General features: G+C 40.9%; 1 protein-coding gene across 1 annotated transcript in view; it reads left to right on the top strand.

Annotated features, from left to right (window-relative positions):
• Positions 1-4,899: 4,899 nt before the first annotated feature.
• Positions 4,900-14,520, top strand: part of ehbp1 (EH domain binding protein 1) — a gene marked incomplete at its 5' end in the record, with an annotated part of 139,893 nt that continues 130,272 nt past the window's right edge. The window contains one exon of the mRNA XM_083898167.1: positions 4,900-5,003. Coding sequence (XP_083754293.1) covers positions 4,900-5,003 — 104 coding nt within the window. The remainder of the gene's footprint in view (positions 5,004-14,520) is intronic.

Genomic DNA, 14,520 nt, shown 5'->3' with positions numbered 1-14,520 from the left:
CATTTCTTGAAAACAGATAATGGAAAAGAGATTAAACGGCCTGAATTAAATTTGCCATATCAGCCTGGAGCCATATCAAATACTGTATAAATCAAATCCATATTTAACCCAGTTGTAGCTCGGATGGCAGTGATCCAAGAAGTGATCGCACTCCTCGTCCATCTGAAGATCTACTCATCCTCCCAGAAACACTGAGGCTTCCTGTAACAGAGCGGAGGATACCATCAGACTCTCTGCCATGACTCAGGATTGTACAGTAAAAGATGCTTATCTGAAGCTGCAAGCATGGCACTCATGTTTGGACTGGGACCCAAGCACAAACTGAAGGGGGAAAAAATAGTATGACCCAGCTGCATTTGTGAAGATACAATCTGTTAGTTTTGTGTTTGTGTTTTGGGTTTGCCCTGTTTATAGATAGGAGCCACATACCCTGTATATTTGCCACTGTAGCACTTTGCAGCACAGGCCCAGGACTATGACGCCATGAGATTACAGCAGAATCCCTTGTGGTCTCTTCTCTTGGATGCATTAACTGTCACATGAATGTAGACGATCACCAGACACCAAAGTAATTTGCCAATAAACAATGGGCTTGGTCAAGAAGCTTTTGCACTTGAATACATGGAAAGTTTATTTGGTTTTATTTGACTAAAACAGTTGATAGCGATCAGAGACTTCAGAGTTTTTATATGGGCTCTTAAGAGGAACTAAATTAAACTTGAGTTAGTTATGTTGCATGCAAATAGAAGCACAGTGAAAATGTGTGGATTACATTGCTTCTTCCCTGAAGGAATAATGTTTTTCTGATCTTCCCACAACACAGGCGGTAGTGATACATTTGGCTATCTTTGCTGCACTGAAGTGGTTCAGACTCACTTGGCTTATATCTAAAGGACTGGCTTTGTTAACAGGTCTTTTCAAGTGGTTGAACACCAGAGACCATGGGCTTGAAAAGGCAGACTGGAGGATGTGTTTTCACTGCAGGAAAAAATAGGTGAGGGAGATTTTAGGTGTGAAACGAGTGCTGTTATAACTATATAAACTATAAAATATACTAATTCCATCTGTGTCACAGATGCTTCAGAAGCAAAGCTGCAATGTGATGTATGCAGGAGGTCACGATACAACCTGTGGAACAGGAAAACACAAATCATGAGTTGAATGTTCAGCAGGCAAGTTCACTCCTGAGCAGCAGACATGGCCTGATTTTAAATCAGGTAATCATTAGTGATCACAGTGTTCTTTGTGCAGCACATGTTTAAAACTCTATAACTCTTTGGTTTTTTCCTCTGGCTAGAAAAATGTCACTATTTATAAACAGAGCACACTGTGGACACATTTAGCTCTGTTGCAGTGTTGCTATGGGACTGCAGTTGCACATAAAAGCAATCCCTTTTGTTGTATTAAAGTTGTTATAGAGAGTAAGGGATGAATTGGCTTTTGATAAATAATATCATGTTTTTCCCTCAGTCTTTAAGCCATTACGCAGCAGAAATGTGAAACAGAACTCGTTGTTGGGCAATAGGGGGTGCACATTACCATTTCTTTTTGTTTTCATGAATCACACATGTAAAAAGGAAGGGGGTTGGGGGCTCTACAGGACTCTACTTGACCTTTGCCACTCTCGCTCACTGTCCTTCTATAATACACCCCATTCATTCACACAGACACACACACGCAGCCCCCCCCCCCCCCTTCGTGTTATGCATGAAATAAGGCCCTCGCTGACATGTGGGCAGACACACAAAGTGCCATTTAGCATGGGGTCATTTGTCACATCAAAGCATTCCTTGACACATGGAGGGAGACTCTCTGTATTCTGTCAGGGTAAAATGTAAACAGGCGACATGAGCAGCAGGATCAGCAGGCGCCCTGCTGCCAAATCAGCTCTGACCCTAAACCCCAAATTGTTCTCCATTACTGCACATATCTGGGCGAGAGCTGAAGTGAAATACAGCTTCCAGTCATGGTGGTAACAGAGTCATGAGGGTGTTGTATCATAAGTCACACAATCATAAATCCTCGTCCACACGTTTCCAGAATTCTAAAAGAAAAAATATATGTATTTATTGTTCAGTAATACAAACCACTCCATATCCAAACACACTTTGGCACAGCCTTACTGTGCATTGTAAAAGTGGCATTTTTTGACAGCAGGGTTTGAGAAACCAACACCTTTGTTATTATGAACCCAAATGAATCCAAACCTGATCAGCGATCCAGTTTCTTTTGAGGTTAAATTGTGGGTTCACTGTCGGGTGGAGATTTATCGGAATATAAATACTGTCACTGAGTTATTATTGTATTTTCTGTTGTATCACTCTGATGATTTGACTTCAACTTTTAAAGTATCTCAACCTCAGCAGTCCAACCCTTTCCCTCAAAAGAGAGAAAAAAAAAATCCACACTTTTTCAACTGATAATCTTGAGTGGCATAAAGTGGAGTCATATTATTTTTTATTTTATTTTTTAAATTGAATGAGCACATCCCTCTTTCTCTCTGTTCTCCTCTGTCTGCCCTTTTGCCTTCACAAGTCTGTGGTTAACAAGGAAGTGTAAAAGTCTGTCTGCCTGTCTATGTCTCTGTGTGTGTTAAGGAGGAACTGATGGATGTTAGGTGTTTTATTTCCCCTCGACATGTGAAAAAGACCCCCTGCATGCAGGAGTACAATGTTAACACTCACTTATTAATGTGACAGGACCAGGAAATGGAAGTGTTGTCCTCATCACAAACCTGAGACATACACTGCTATTAAGTCTTAAACTTTAAATAAGTTATTATTTCGTTTTAAATGCATTATTTTGGTAACTTTAAAACTGTTTAAGCATGTCATGGTAAAATTACATATGTTGATAATTAAACATATTTTACTTAACAGGCATAATCACTATGATTTATAGCATTTTATACTATATTATAATATTAGCTAAACATGCATCCAATAAAACACTGTAAAATATGCAAGCAGTCCAAACTCTTCAACACAACTGTATAATTATGAGATATTATTATCAATTTTATACTTCAGTCAACAGTTGGCTGGTGTATGTGGAGTCCTCAGGACAGTGGTGACCCTTTAAATAAAAAGGATCTGCACAGGATTAAATGCCCATGACGGATGTTGGATTTGACCTGTGTCATAATTACACAACAAGTCAGAAGTGGCTCATGAATCAGTAAACAATCTGAAAATGGCCCCAAAATTCCACCAATGGCTGACGCCCGGGGGCGTTTCTCTTCTCCAGCCTCTCACTTATCCAGGCGGTGGTGAAACGATGGAGAGGCGAAGCTGCATCAAGCTCACAATAATGGCCAGAACAAAACCGGAACACCAAAGATTTGCCTTCAAAATAAGATAACAGCTCTCGCACCGTCACAACGAGATTGAGTGCTTTTATGTTGCACTAGTCGTTGTGATAAAAGAGAAGTTACAACTATAATATATATAAATTGTAAGACAGTACATATTTGGACTGGTTTAGCAAGATTATCTATGGGTCAAAGTATTGGTTTGATTTAAATACCATTAACGGAAGTTGTTGAGAATCTCGGTTAACTTCACATAATTCAGTGAGGCAGAGCGGTCAAACTCTCGGTAACTACCACCGTACTTTGCAGTGGGAATCCCTGCCTGGTGGCTGGGATACTTTTGCTCAACTTAATTTTGCGACAAGCTCAAAGAAATAACGTATGTGACGCGGCGCTGGGTCCTAGAGCTGTAAGCATTAGCTCTGGGAACACTGTGTAAACTGGCAAGCCACGGTATCTACTCGTACGCGCTTGTGTTGTGATGGCTAGCCGTCGTCGCTATCAGGCTAGCTAGCCGAATGACTGGTGGTGGTACCGCCGTGGAGAAGGCGATAATTAGATAGCGGTTGCTGGGTTGTTCTGTATACTTCTCCGTCTCCTGACATTCCACATAAGGCCACCAAACGGATAATGCTTTGCGTGTCATGGTGAGGTAAGTGTCATCCATGCTGCACCGTTAACCTAGTTTCACATGTTAGCATCCTAGCAGCTGAATCACTCCGGTAGCGGAGCAGGCTGGGTCAGGCTATTCCCTGGATTTAGATACATTCCATCAGATATTAAATCATTTTTTGAAAGTCTTAAGGTTTTTTGCTAGTGTCTCTCAACGCTCATCCCCCTCCGACTGCCTCATGAAAACGACTGTTTTTTTCTCTCTAACGTCATAGCTTCTATGTCACCATTTGTATCTTATTTATTTTCAAACACCTCAAGATAGCTGGTATGGACACTAGTATAGCCTCAACCGGTACGCCGTGTTGGCAGCATGAGTAGAGAACCATAGTCTTCATCACTTTCTTACACACCAACATCGTTTTTATGATAGCGATGCAGAGAAAGTGTGTTGTCGCAACACATGCAGCGCGACAGCCAAAGGAAACAAAGCATCTCTGAGTTACTAGATGTTAAGTGTTGAAAATGCAAAGATCCTCAAAGAATGCATAAGTCTTACAGTCTGTTTATCTTCTGACTGTAGCTTTTTCTCTTTATTTTACAGGAAGCCTCTCGGATGGACGGGTGATGTTTAGACCCAGAGGATTACTCACCATGCATGTCAAAACAATGGAGCTCTTTACTGCATAAAATCATGCATCCTGTCAAAACTGATCTTGCTTGCTGCTGCAGAGATTGCTGTTCCTTACATGTGGACAAATCTGCCAGATTGTAAACATCAGCAGCTACAACTGGATGTGCACTCTTATCTTTTATATTTTTTAGTAGAGCTTCCAGTGAACTATCGATTGTGTGTCTATGTGGCTTGGATATGCTTGGATACATTTAAACATTAGCGTGAACGTTTGCAAAGGAAGCCGAAAGAAGGAAGTCCAGGACGGGATAGGCATACAGAAAATTCCTGCTCCCGCAGAAACATGGCCTCTGTTTGGAAGAGACTGCAACGTGTGGGGAAGCATGCCTCCAAATTCCAGTTTGTTGCCTCCTATCAGGAACTGATGGTGGAATGTACTAAGAAATGGTAAGTTTTTTTTTTGTATATAACCTGTGACCACAGTGTTGTCGTTTGACCCCCATGAAAACTGTGCGTCTCTGTCTGTGCTGGAATGCTGTGCTTGCTCCTGGTGGTTATAATTCACATACAGACACACTCACACACACAGTCTCTTGGTGTGTAGGCATGTCTGCGTGTTGGGAGGGGCCCGGCTGCCTTGTAAAATTACAGTTTTTTTCCTCTCTTGTGCACCAAGCTTGGATTTGTTTGGTTGGAGACTTCCAGAGGTTGGCAAGCGGATGGGGTTCCCTTCAACCTGATGGGCTGAAATGTCCTTGTTAAAACGACTTAATCCCAAGAAGCTCTATAGATGTTAAGAATCAGATTTTGACCTCTGACCCCACCATAAGAAGAGAAACTGAGGATATTGTATGTGGTGTACTTTCAAATTTGGATTACACCAGCAAACTGATAATGTCATGTACTTTTTGGAAAAATCACATTCTTGGCAGTTTAAAGAACGCAAATATCGTCATTGTTGACGTTAATTGAATGACCCTGATTTATGAAAGTTCAAATTTTGTTGAAAACAAATGCCATGAGCCCATTCCTTCCTCTTTTTCTCACAAGGATAGGACCCACACACGGACGTGCTACATTTTGGAGTCAAATATACTGTATTTATAAACATGCACATCTGTGTAGTCAACACTTGTTTTTAACAATATGTTTCAATCCTCTTCTTTACTCAACTAAATATCAGGACTCTTCAGTATGAAACTGCCCATCTGTTGGTCTTGGAATGCCTTGCAACACTGTGATGTGAGACGTTGAAACTGTGATGAAAGATGAAATGCGAGTGGTTTGCAATTAAAATAGACAGGAGCTCTAATACAAAACAAAGAGTGAGGTGTGGCTGCTGATACAATGTGACCTGAAAATTAAGCAAGCTGTTCAGTGATGGAGATGCTGCGGTTACGCATCCAGTTTACTGATATGATTGGCTGATTGTTGTCGTGTGGTAATTTACAGCACATCCTCAATGGTTTTTTGATTGTGAACTATATATCGTTCCATATAAAAACATTTTTATTTTGAAATTGAATATTTATCCAGATATGATTGATTTTTCTGCTCATATTTCCGACCCCCACTTAACAGAAACATTTGTTTTTTCACTTGACCAGCCTTGTCCTGACCAGACTAGATGCTCAGTGGCCCCCAGGTCATTTGAGTTTGAGATCCCTGCTGGAAAAGCTGCTCCAGTTAAAATACAACTGTCTGTCAAAACATGTCAGTTATCCATGATTTATGTTAATAGCTGCAGGTCTGGATAGTATAATGTCTGCTTCCAGACAGTGTCATAGAGTCCACAATAATATCATGCATTTTATGTTTTGTTTATTTATTTTGATTTAGTTTTGTAGCATTTCCTCTAGCTTCAGTGTTCATCCACATTTCTTTTCTGACAAATTAATGAATGGTATTCAGCAGAAGGAGAGCTACTAGCTGTGTTATCAGAGGTGAGGAAAGAGCACAGAGTTGGCTGTATACAGTATGTTACACTTCATCCTGCTGGTATGTGTCCTTTAATGAGTGATAAGAGGGCTCTTGTAAAGCATAGATGTAGCCTGCAGTCATTGGATTCTCAAGGAGATTGCTGTAGGCGTAACTAATACAGCCCTACAGAGCCTCAACCTGGGACAGATGTTAACGTGTTGGAGAATGGAATGAGAAAAATGTACATCTCCTCTCAGAGCTAAGGGTGGGTGGGCTCAGCACACAGTCGGTAATATGCTTTGTTTTGAGATCTGACCAGGGCTTATTTTTATTTTTCAATAAAACAAAAATGTGCACATGTACATTTTTTGTTACACATGTAATTCTCTTCTATAGTAGTTTGAGATGATAGTGACTTATTACGATGTAAAATCCAAATTCACCCAAACATGGAAATTATTCAGTTTTCCAATTTTCGTACGCCTCTGGGCTCAAGATGATTTCACAGCCTGTCTTTGTCTTTTACACCATTTCCATTTCATGTTGCCATTAGTGTTAAATAGTATTTAAATGACTTGTGGTGTAAGAAGTGTCTGCTTTAGCATCTCATGTATTGCATCTAGGTCTGTTTGTGTGTGTGTGTATGCATGGTTTGCTGAAAGTGTGGGAGAACGCATTGGCAGAGTTTCTTACTTTCTCAGACTTCATCGGTACGGTATGTTATTGTTGCAGTGGAAACTTTCCATCGACACAGATTGGAAATAGTCCACAAAGGTCAGATGGATCTCAAATCCTAAACCTCCTGATTTCTGGAATTAATAACGGGAAGAGAAACTTTCAACATTTATACGGTGTTCTTGTATACTGTATATGTATGCACATAGGAGTGCAGGTGCTTTCAATCTACATTGTGTAAAATGTAGAAACATACTGTAACACTTGGCTGACACTCGGGCTCAGTAGGACAATCTCAGGTGTTGAAAATTTAGGAGAATACTTCAAGATGCGCATGTGTCTGCTCTGCCTTGTGTTTGGTTCTCAGTCGGTATTTTGCCATGTGCAGTTGAACTTAGCTACAGTTGTAACGTTACCATTTAATTGGCAGCTTTCCTTGTCCCAGTATATGAACACTAGCAGAGAAGCCTTTTTTTGAATTAAGTGTGCGCAACTCTACTATGCTATGTTGAAATATGCTAAGATATATATATCTTTTTAGTAGCTGGTGGTTTCCAGTTGAGCCGTTACATCACAGCTGTAGCTGGTGTCTAATTGGTAGCATTTCAAGTGTCATTGCTTGTCTACCCTCCATTAACTTCAAAATATTTCAGTTTTTAAGCTGACCGACCATAAATCATTTTCCTCATCTGTCCAAAAATGCACTGGAGGTGCATGCTGGTGGGAACTGTGGAGCGTAGGTCCAACTAAATGAAAACATGTGATAATAAATTGATTCCCAACTTCAGGATCAGGGTGTGTTAGACTTCGAAAGATTTGATTCAGTAGAATTTTAGTCCTACTAACATGTATTTTAAAAGTCTGGTTTTAGTCAGAGCACGTTTATCTTTGCAGTAAGAAGACCGGAGTTCGCAACTCCATCAAAACAAGGGCCTTTCTGCATGGCGTTTGTATGTTCTCCCTTTGTGTGTGTGGGTTTCCTCCAAGTTCTCTGGTTTCCTCCCACAGTCCAAAAAAATGCAGATTTCTCCATTAGGCAATTTGGACACTCTAAATTGACCGTAGATGTGAATGTGGGAGTGAATGGTTGTTTGTCTCCATGTGGTCCTGTGATGGACTGGTGACCTTTCCAGGGTGTACCTCACCTTTCACCCTATGTCAGCTGGGATTGGCACTGGCGCCCCCCACAACCCTCATGTTGAGGATAAAGTGGTAGAAGAGGGATGGATGGGTTTAGTCAGGCTAACCCAATAACAGTAAAATAGGTGAGATCAGTTGCTTGATTCCTCATATGAAATGCACATTGAGTTTGCATGAGCATTTTCATCTGGCCACACTAAAGGATTTTGTACTTCAATCATAAATACTGTGGCTACCCACTCAAAACTGCTGCCTCTTATTATATTTGGTTGTTTTTGGTGGTCCTATTGCACATATTGTATGTTATGGAGGTTTACTTGCATACATTAACTTGTTTTTATGGTCAAAAACCTTCTAGTTGCTGCAAACGAGCCGATCGAAATCTCTCCTCACTGAGGCTCTAGTCAGCCGCGCCGTTACAGACCGAAAATCTCACCCCCAGAAGACAGAACTGTGTTGTGACTGGGCAGCCAACGCGAGCTTTCTCAATTGTCTTGTGGCCAGGTACCAGGAAGTGAATTAATTGGCACATCAGTTCTCAGAAGCGTAGCTCCCCCTTTGGAATGATGAATCCACTGCTACTCATTATCAAAACATTGTTTTAACAATGTTGAAAAAAATGGCTTCGTCATTACTCCCCGCCACAGTCCCTTTTACACCCTTTGACCCGGAGTCAACAGATGTTCTTCCTCTGTGGTTCGCATGTACACAACGACTTGTGCCCGGAGCAGGAGGATCTGCTGTTCAGAAGAAGTGATCCTTAAGTAATGATTCCAGGCTTTTTAAGACCCACTTGCAGAGCCCGAGAATACAGTAAAACCCAGCGTTCTCCAGTGGTGGAACTGTTTGTTTCGAAACTTTAGGGCTTCATAAATGAGCTAATTAGCTAAAACAGCGTTAAATGAAACTTCCAGTCTATGGGAGCTTTAAAGGAGTGCTGCTGGCAAAACATATTCTTATTTCAGAACCATGATAGTAGTAGTAGATAGAGTTTATTTATTTATGCCTATTAACTCTCCGAGGTGTTACACTGGACATTCAATGCAGAATGTACACATGATGCATAATGATGTAAATTACTGTGCAATCCTCCAAAGCATGCTTGTCATAAACCATTTTGTCGGAATGCAGTACCACCTGGGAATGTCACCTGTACATGTAAGTTTATGGAAATTTATGGGCCCTGAAACACAAGTCGACAGTCGCCCTTTGGAAATCGTTGGCCTGTTGTTCAGTGCCAGTTTTTGAATGTTAATCATAGTTTTTACCACTTGTAGCATTTGCCTGGTAACCGACATCGATGGCTGTTGCACTGAATAGGCCTGTTGAGCCTGTGATGGAGGCCGTCCATATTCTTGCCTTTTCTGTCTACTAACAAAATGATTGATTTCTACTAGCACCATGATTGATTTCACCTTTTCAGGGAGGTCTCACCTTATTTTCCCTTCTGCATGTTCTCTTACAAGCTTAGAGTCTTTTTTCCCTTGAGCAATTTGCATAACATTATTATTTCCTTTCATGAGACGAGGGGTCAAGGACTGGGGGAGTTTCCTGTCTTTTTCTTTATTCATAAAGTACAGTTTTGCTCTTTTTCTCTAGCATAGTTGACTCTTCTGGAGCAGAGGGCCTTAGCATTCCACTCACACACCCATTTCAGACTGCAGAATCACTTCAGACTAACCATTTAAACTTTAATGAGTTCCCCGTTTGTGTTTAGCAGTGAAATAAAGCACCATACATTTTGTCGAAGCATAGCCAATGTGAAAATCAATTTAAATTTCCTTTTCAAATTTATAGTATAGATTTGTGGTATAGCAGAAGTTTATTTGGTTTATCAGACACACCGGTGGGTAATTTTCACAGATGTGCAAGTTATTCCAGATGCTTAACTTTTCCGACATCTTTAAACATTGTCGTTTGTAACCTTTTCATGCGATCACGTTTCACTGTTCTGGTGTCACTGCTGGTAACGTTAGATGAGCGCTGTGACACAGAAAACTATCACAAAGATTGAATTTCCTTGTGTGGGAATAACTAAGAATCATTAATATCAATCCATAATTAATCACATTTCTAAAAAAAATATTTGGTATTATTTGAAGCCTCACTTCAAATGGTGACCATGTAAATAATCAAAGCTTCAAGGATTTAAGGAATTGGTGTCAGCCCTAATAAAATAGTTGTCTTATGTTTTATTGGCTTGTTGGCTTCTTCATTACATGACTGCGTAATAACTGAGATCTAGTTATTGGCTGTCATATCTGTCATTAATTGAGACAATTATGGATAATTATCTTTCCATAAATCCTTTCAAAAAAGGTAAAAAGAAAGAGGATGACAGTTCATAATGTAGAAGTCAAATTATCAGTAAATGAGAAAAGGAGTTAAGTGGCTGCGGGTATGTTCAATTCTGACCACCATAGCAAATTCATTGCTACAGCAGGTCATGTTGTGTAAAATCAAGTCTAGAACACCCCATCCCAATCCAACATTTCATCAACTCTCGCAAGTGTTGTCAAAGCACATGCATCTACAATCAGTTATAGGTTGTTCCAGTTTGACCCTCATGGGCGGTATGACAGGAGAAAGCCTTTTCGGTCCAAAGCAAACATCAGAGCGAGACCACAGTTTCCCAATAAACATGGAGACAGGGACTTGGCCTTTTAGGATGTGTTGGGACAAATAAAATGAAGGACTAAAAAGTTGGGCCACACAAACAGTCGATGTGTCTGATGCATACCAAAAACAGCCTTTCAGGTGAAGAGTGTGTTTGTTATGGGACACTTTGCAGTCCAGAGCATGGAGAAAGATGACTATCCACTAGTTCCTGTAGATCCCAGCATATATAGAAGCCAGTATAATACTCCTGCTCTTACAAATACTGCTTATAGATTTGGTATTGTTCAGAAGATGGTACGACCATTTTCACAATCAGAATTGGGTTTGTTGGCAGGTAAAGCTTAGCATGATACGAGGAATCTGTTCTGGACTTTGTTGCAAAAACAAGAGCAAAAACCAAGCATATATTAGTGCAAAATAAAATACAAATATAAGAAAATAAAGAGTAGCATACAATTATTTTATTTCAAAAGAGATAAATGACTAAAAATATCGTCCTGTGTCAGCTGAGATTGGCACATTACCCCCTGTGACTCGCCTGTGGAGGATAAAGTGGTAGACGATGGATGGATGGATGGATGGATGGATGAATATATGACTAAAAACAAACCAGTGCATTATTTTTACAAGTATTGCAATCTGAAATAGTGCAAAGTGGCAGTATAAAATGTCAGTGATACAACAGTCTGAGTCTTTATTCCTGATGGATGTGGGGTGTCTGCTAGTGATGGTGTCACACTCTGCACTGGTGACAGATTTTGCTGTCACCGTAACTGGTGTTGCATATGAACATGCACATGGTTTAAACACAACCACACGTAACACTGGCATCATATAATAATCAGATCTGATATATTCTTATGTGGTTGATTTTTCAGGTGCTAAGTCAACAGGTAGGTCTGCAGCAAAATCTGATCATTAAAGGCCACATTATACTTCTCCGACTGCGTATGCGTTATCCGTCTGCGTCACCACGGAGACGCCTCGAGCATTTATACTTCTGCGTCGTGGTGACGGACACTCGCTGCAATTTCCCGCCCGATCAGTAGGGGTCGCTGCGCAAGGTTGTTGTGCTTCTGGCTACAGTGAGCAATGGCGTCCGAGAAAGAAAGAGAGAGAAAGACTGTTGTTGTTGAAAAAGTGGCCGTTTCTCACTTTTCTGTGTCACGGAACGCAGTTTTAAGATAATTTGAGGCGAGAAATTGGCCATTTAGAGTCTAAACATGTGCTGTGTGTGTTAAGATATGACGTATTTATAGTTCGGCAGCGGCGTTATCGGCGGGGATCAGCTCCGCCTCTGTCAGGACGCCTGGAGCGCACTGAGAGCCGGCACAGAGCAGCTTAGCTCGGCCTGTCCTGAGGACCAATCGCAGCTCTTGCCGTCTCCGTAGTCCCTTGACGGAGTGACGGACACTTAAAAAATATTCCGTGCACCCGGAGACGACGCAGAGGCTCTTCGACAGGTTCTGCGTCGACGCAGAGGACTCTGCGTAGCTACGCAGAGCACTTTACGCAGGAGTATAAATTGGGCTTAAGAAACAGTCATGGGTTAAATGAGACGACAGCAGGCTGGCACATGGTGAAATAGTTCTGCCAGAACTACATGGGCTCATTGGGGGCTCATCCCCTCTGTTGTATTTGCCTCCTCTGTTTTAGCTTCATGCATATCTGGCAAAAATGTATTGGCTGAGATACACATGTTTAAATATTCAAATGTTGACATCATGAGACCAAGACAACATTACAATTGATCAAGTTATTGAGACATTGAGATTTGTTGTTGTGGTATTGCCACCACAGCTCTTGTTTGAGATAAAGAAATTACCATTGCATCCTTCTACTTAAAGGTGAAGTAAGTAGTTTATATTGACATCTAGAGAGGCTGACATTTACAACAACAAACTGCTCCTCTGCTCACCCCCTCCCTGACCTGAGCGCTACGGTATCCTCAGCCGGTCAAATGTCGTCCTCGTCGTCTTTCTCCGTTTCAGCAGATGAGGTTCTAGTATTTATTCAGACAACGAGAGGGAGGGGGAGAGGGCGAGGACGAGGGACAGCTCTTCGTAGCCGAGGTAGAGCTGTCAGAAGCCGGCGAGGGAGAGGGCGAGCTACCGCGGCCGTAGCAGACGAAGTGGAGAGAGTGGAGGCGGGACTTCCGCTACAAGTAAAGCGGCGCTTGATTTGTTCTCTCGCGTTTGTCCTTACAGGCTCCAGTAGAAACATGGCGTCTCGCTGCTAACAGTGGAAATGCAACAGCGGCCCGTGACCATGTTATTTTAAATGACTTTTTGAAACACTACGAAAATGAAACAAAAACTATTATACAGCGACTAGACAATGCAGGAGCACATAATATGTATAAAAAAGTGGATTTCTGGTCATATAAACCCATAAATACTACACAGTGTCCCTTTAAATGCCCTGCTTTCATGGTAGAATATCACTGTAGCATGAACTTTTCATAGGGATAATCTTGTTGAATATCCCTAACTTGGTGTGAGTAGTATATACAACCTGCCTCATATTATTGCAAGTTTTTCTATATTTCTTTGAAACTCTTGCTGCAGAAACCTGTTGTAAACAAAGTGTTCCTTTTCCCTTTTCCCCCTTACGGTGATTTAATACAGTTACCTTGGAATTTGAAAAAACAAACAAACAAAAAAAAAACATTATAGGTCTTATGCCCCACCATTTTACAATCCATGTTTGTTAGATCTAGTTTATCATTAAAGGTCCACTGTTAAAAAATTAGGTGAAGTAGGTTTCATTCAGCAGAAATCTAAGATAAAATAATTATACTTCATTTTCAAGTCTAAAATCATTGTCCCGGAATGAGCCCTGTATTTATACCAGGGGGTTGCAAATTTTAGACCACCATGTTTTTACAATAGCCCACAATGGACAGACTAACTATGTTTTGAGTGTTGATGCCAACTGGAGACTACATATGGTGCTTTCCCACTATACAGTTTTGGCACAGGTAGACTCCAGGCAGTTTAGGTTATTTCCATTACTATAGCATCCGCCCTAACGTTGGCGTGTGGCATGTGACGTCATTTTGTACACGACACAAATGCACAATAGTGACAAGCAAAGCAGTTGGATATTCAGACGGGTATTCAGCTGGAACATGCAACTTCACCAATAAATGATGCTAATTTTTACTCACTGTATTTGTATTAAATATTTTTTTCCGCTGCTGTTAAGCATAAAGCTACCAATTTATTTCACCACCTCCTTTTTTTGCATTATTTATAATGGTGTCCAATGACTGTGCTTGTTTATTTGCAGGCCCTCATTTGTTTTTACATTCACCAGTAGGTTGTACCTGCAGAAACACTGCCCATGCTAGCTATTCTGCATCGCTTTTCCATGTCATGTTTACTGTATTTTACACTTGGCTATATCTTTGAGTTAGAGTTGCCTGTTCAAACTCTAGTACAGAGAAAAACGTGGGTAAAATATAGTTGAAAAACATCATCAAAAGTCTTAGAGTGTCATTGCTGTTGACAGACATGTTGACTCTTGTGGCAAGGATATAAGTTTTACGATGGGAGCACAGAGGCTCTATTGATAACATGGTAATTCTATCTGTCCACATCCAAGTGTG

The sequence above is a fragment of the Microchirus variegatus genome (genome assembly GCF_963457635.1).
Source record: "Microchirus variegatus genome assembly, chromosome: 11".
Classification (NCBI taxonomy): Eukaryota; Metazoa; Chordata; class Actinopteri; order Pleuronectiformes; family Soleidae; genus Microchirus; species Microchirus variegatus.
This window is presented reverse-complemented; position numbering and strand designations above follow the sequence as displayed.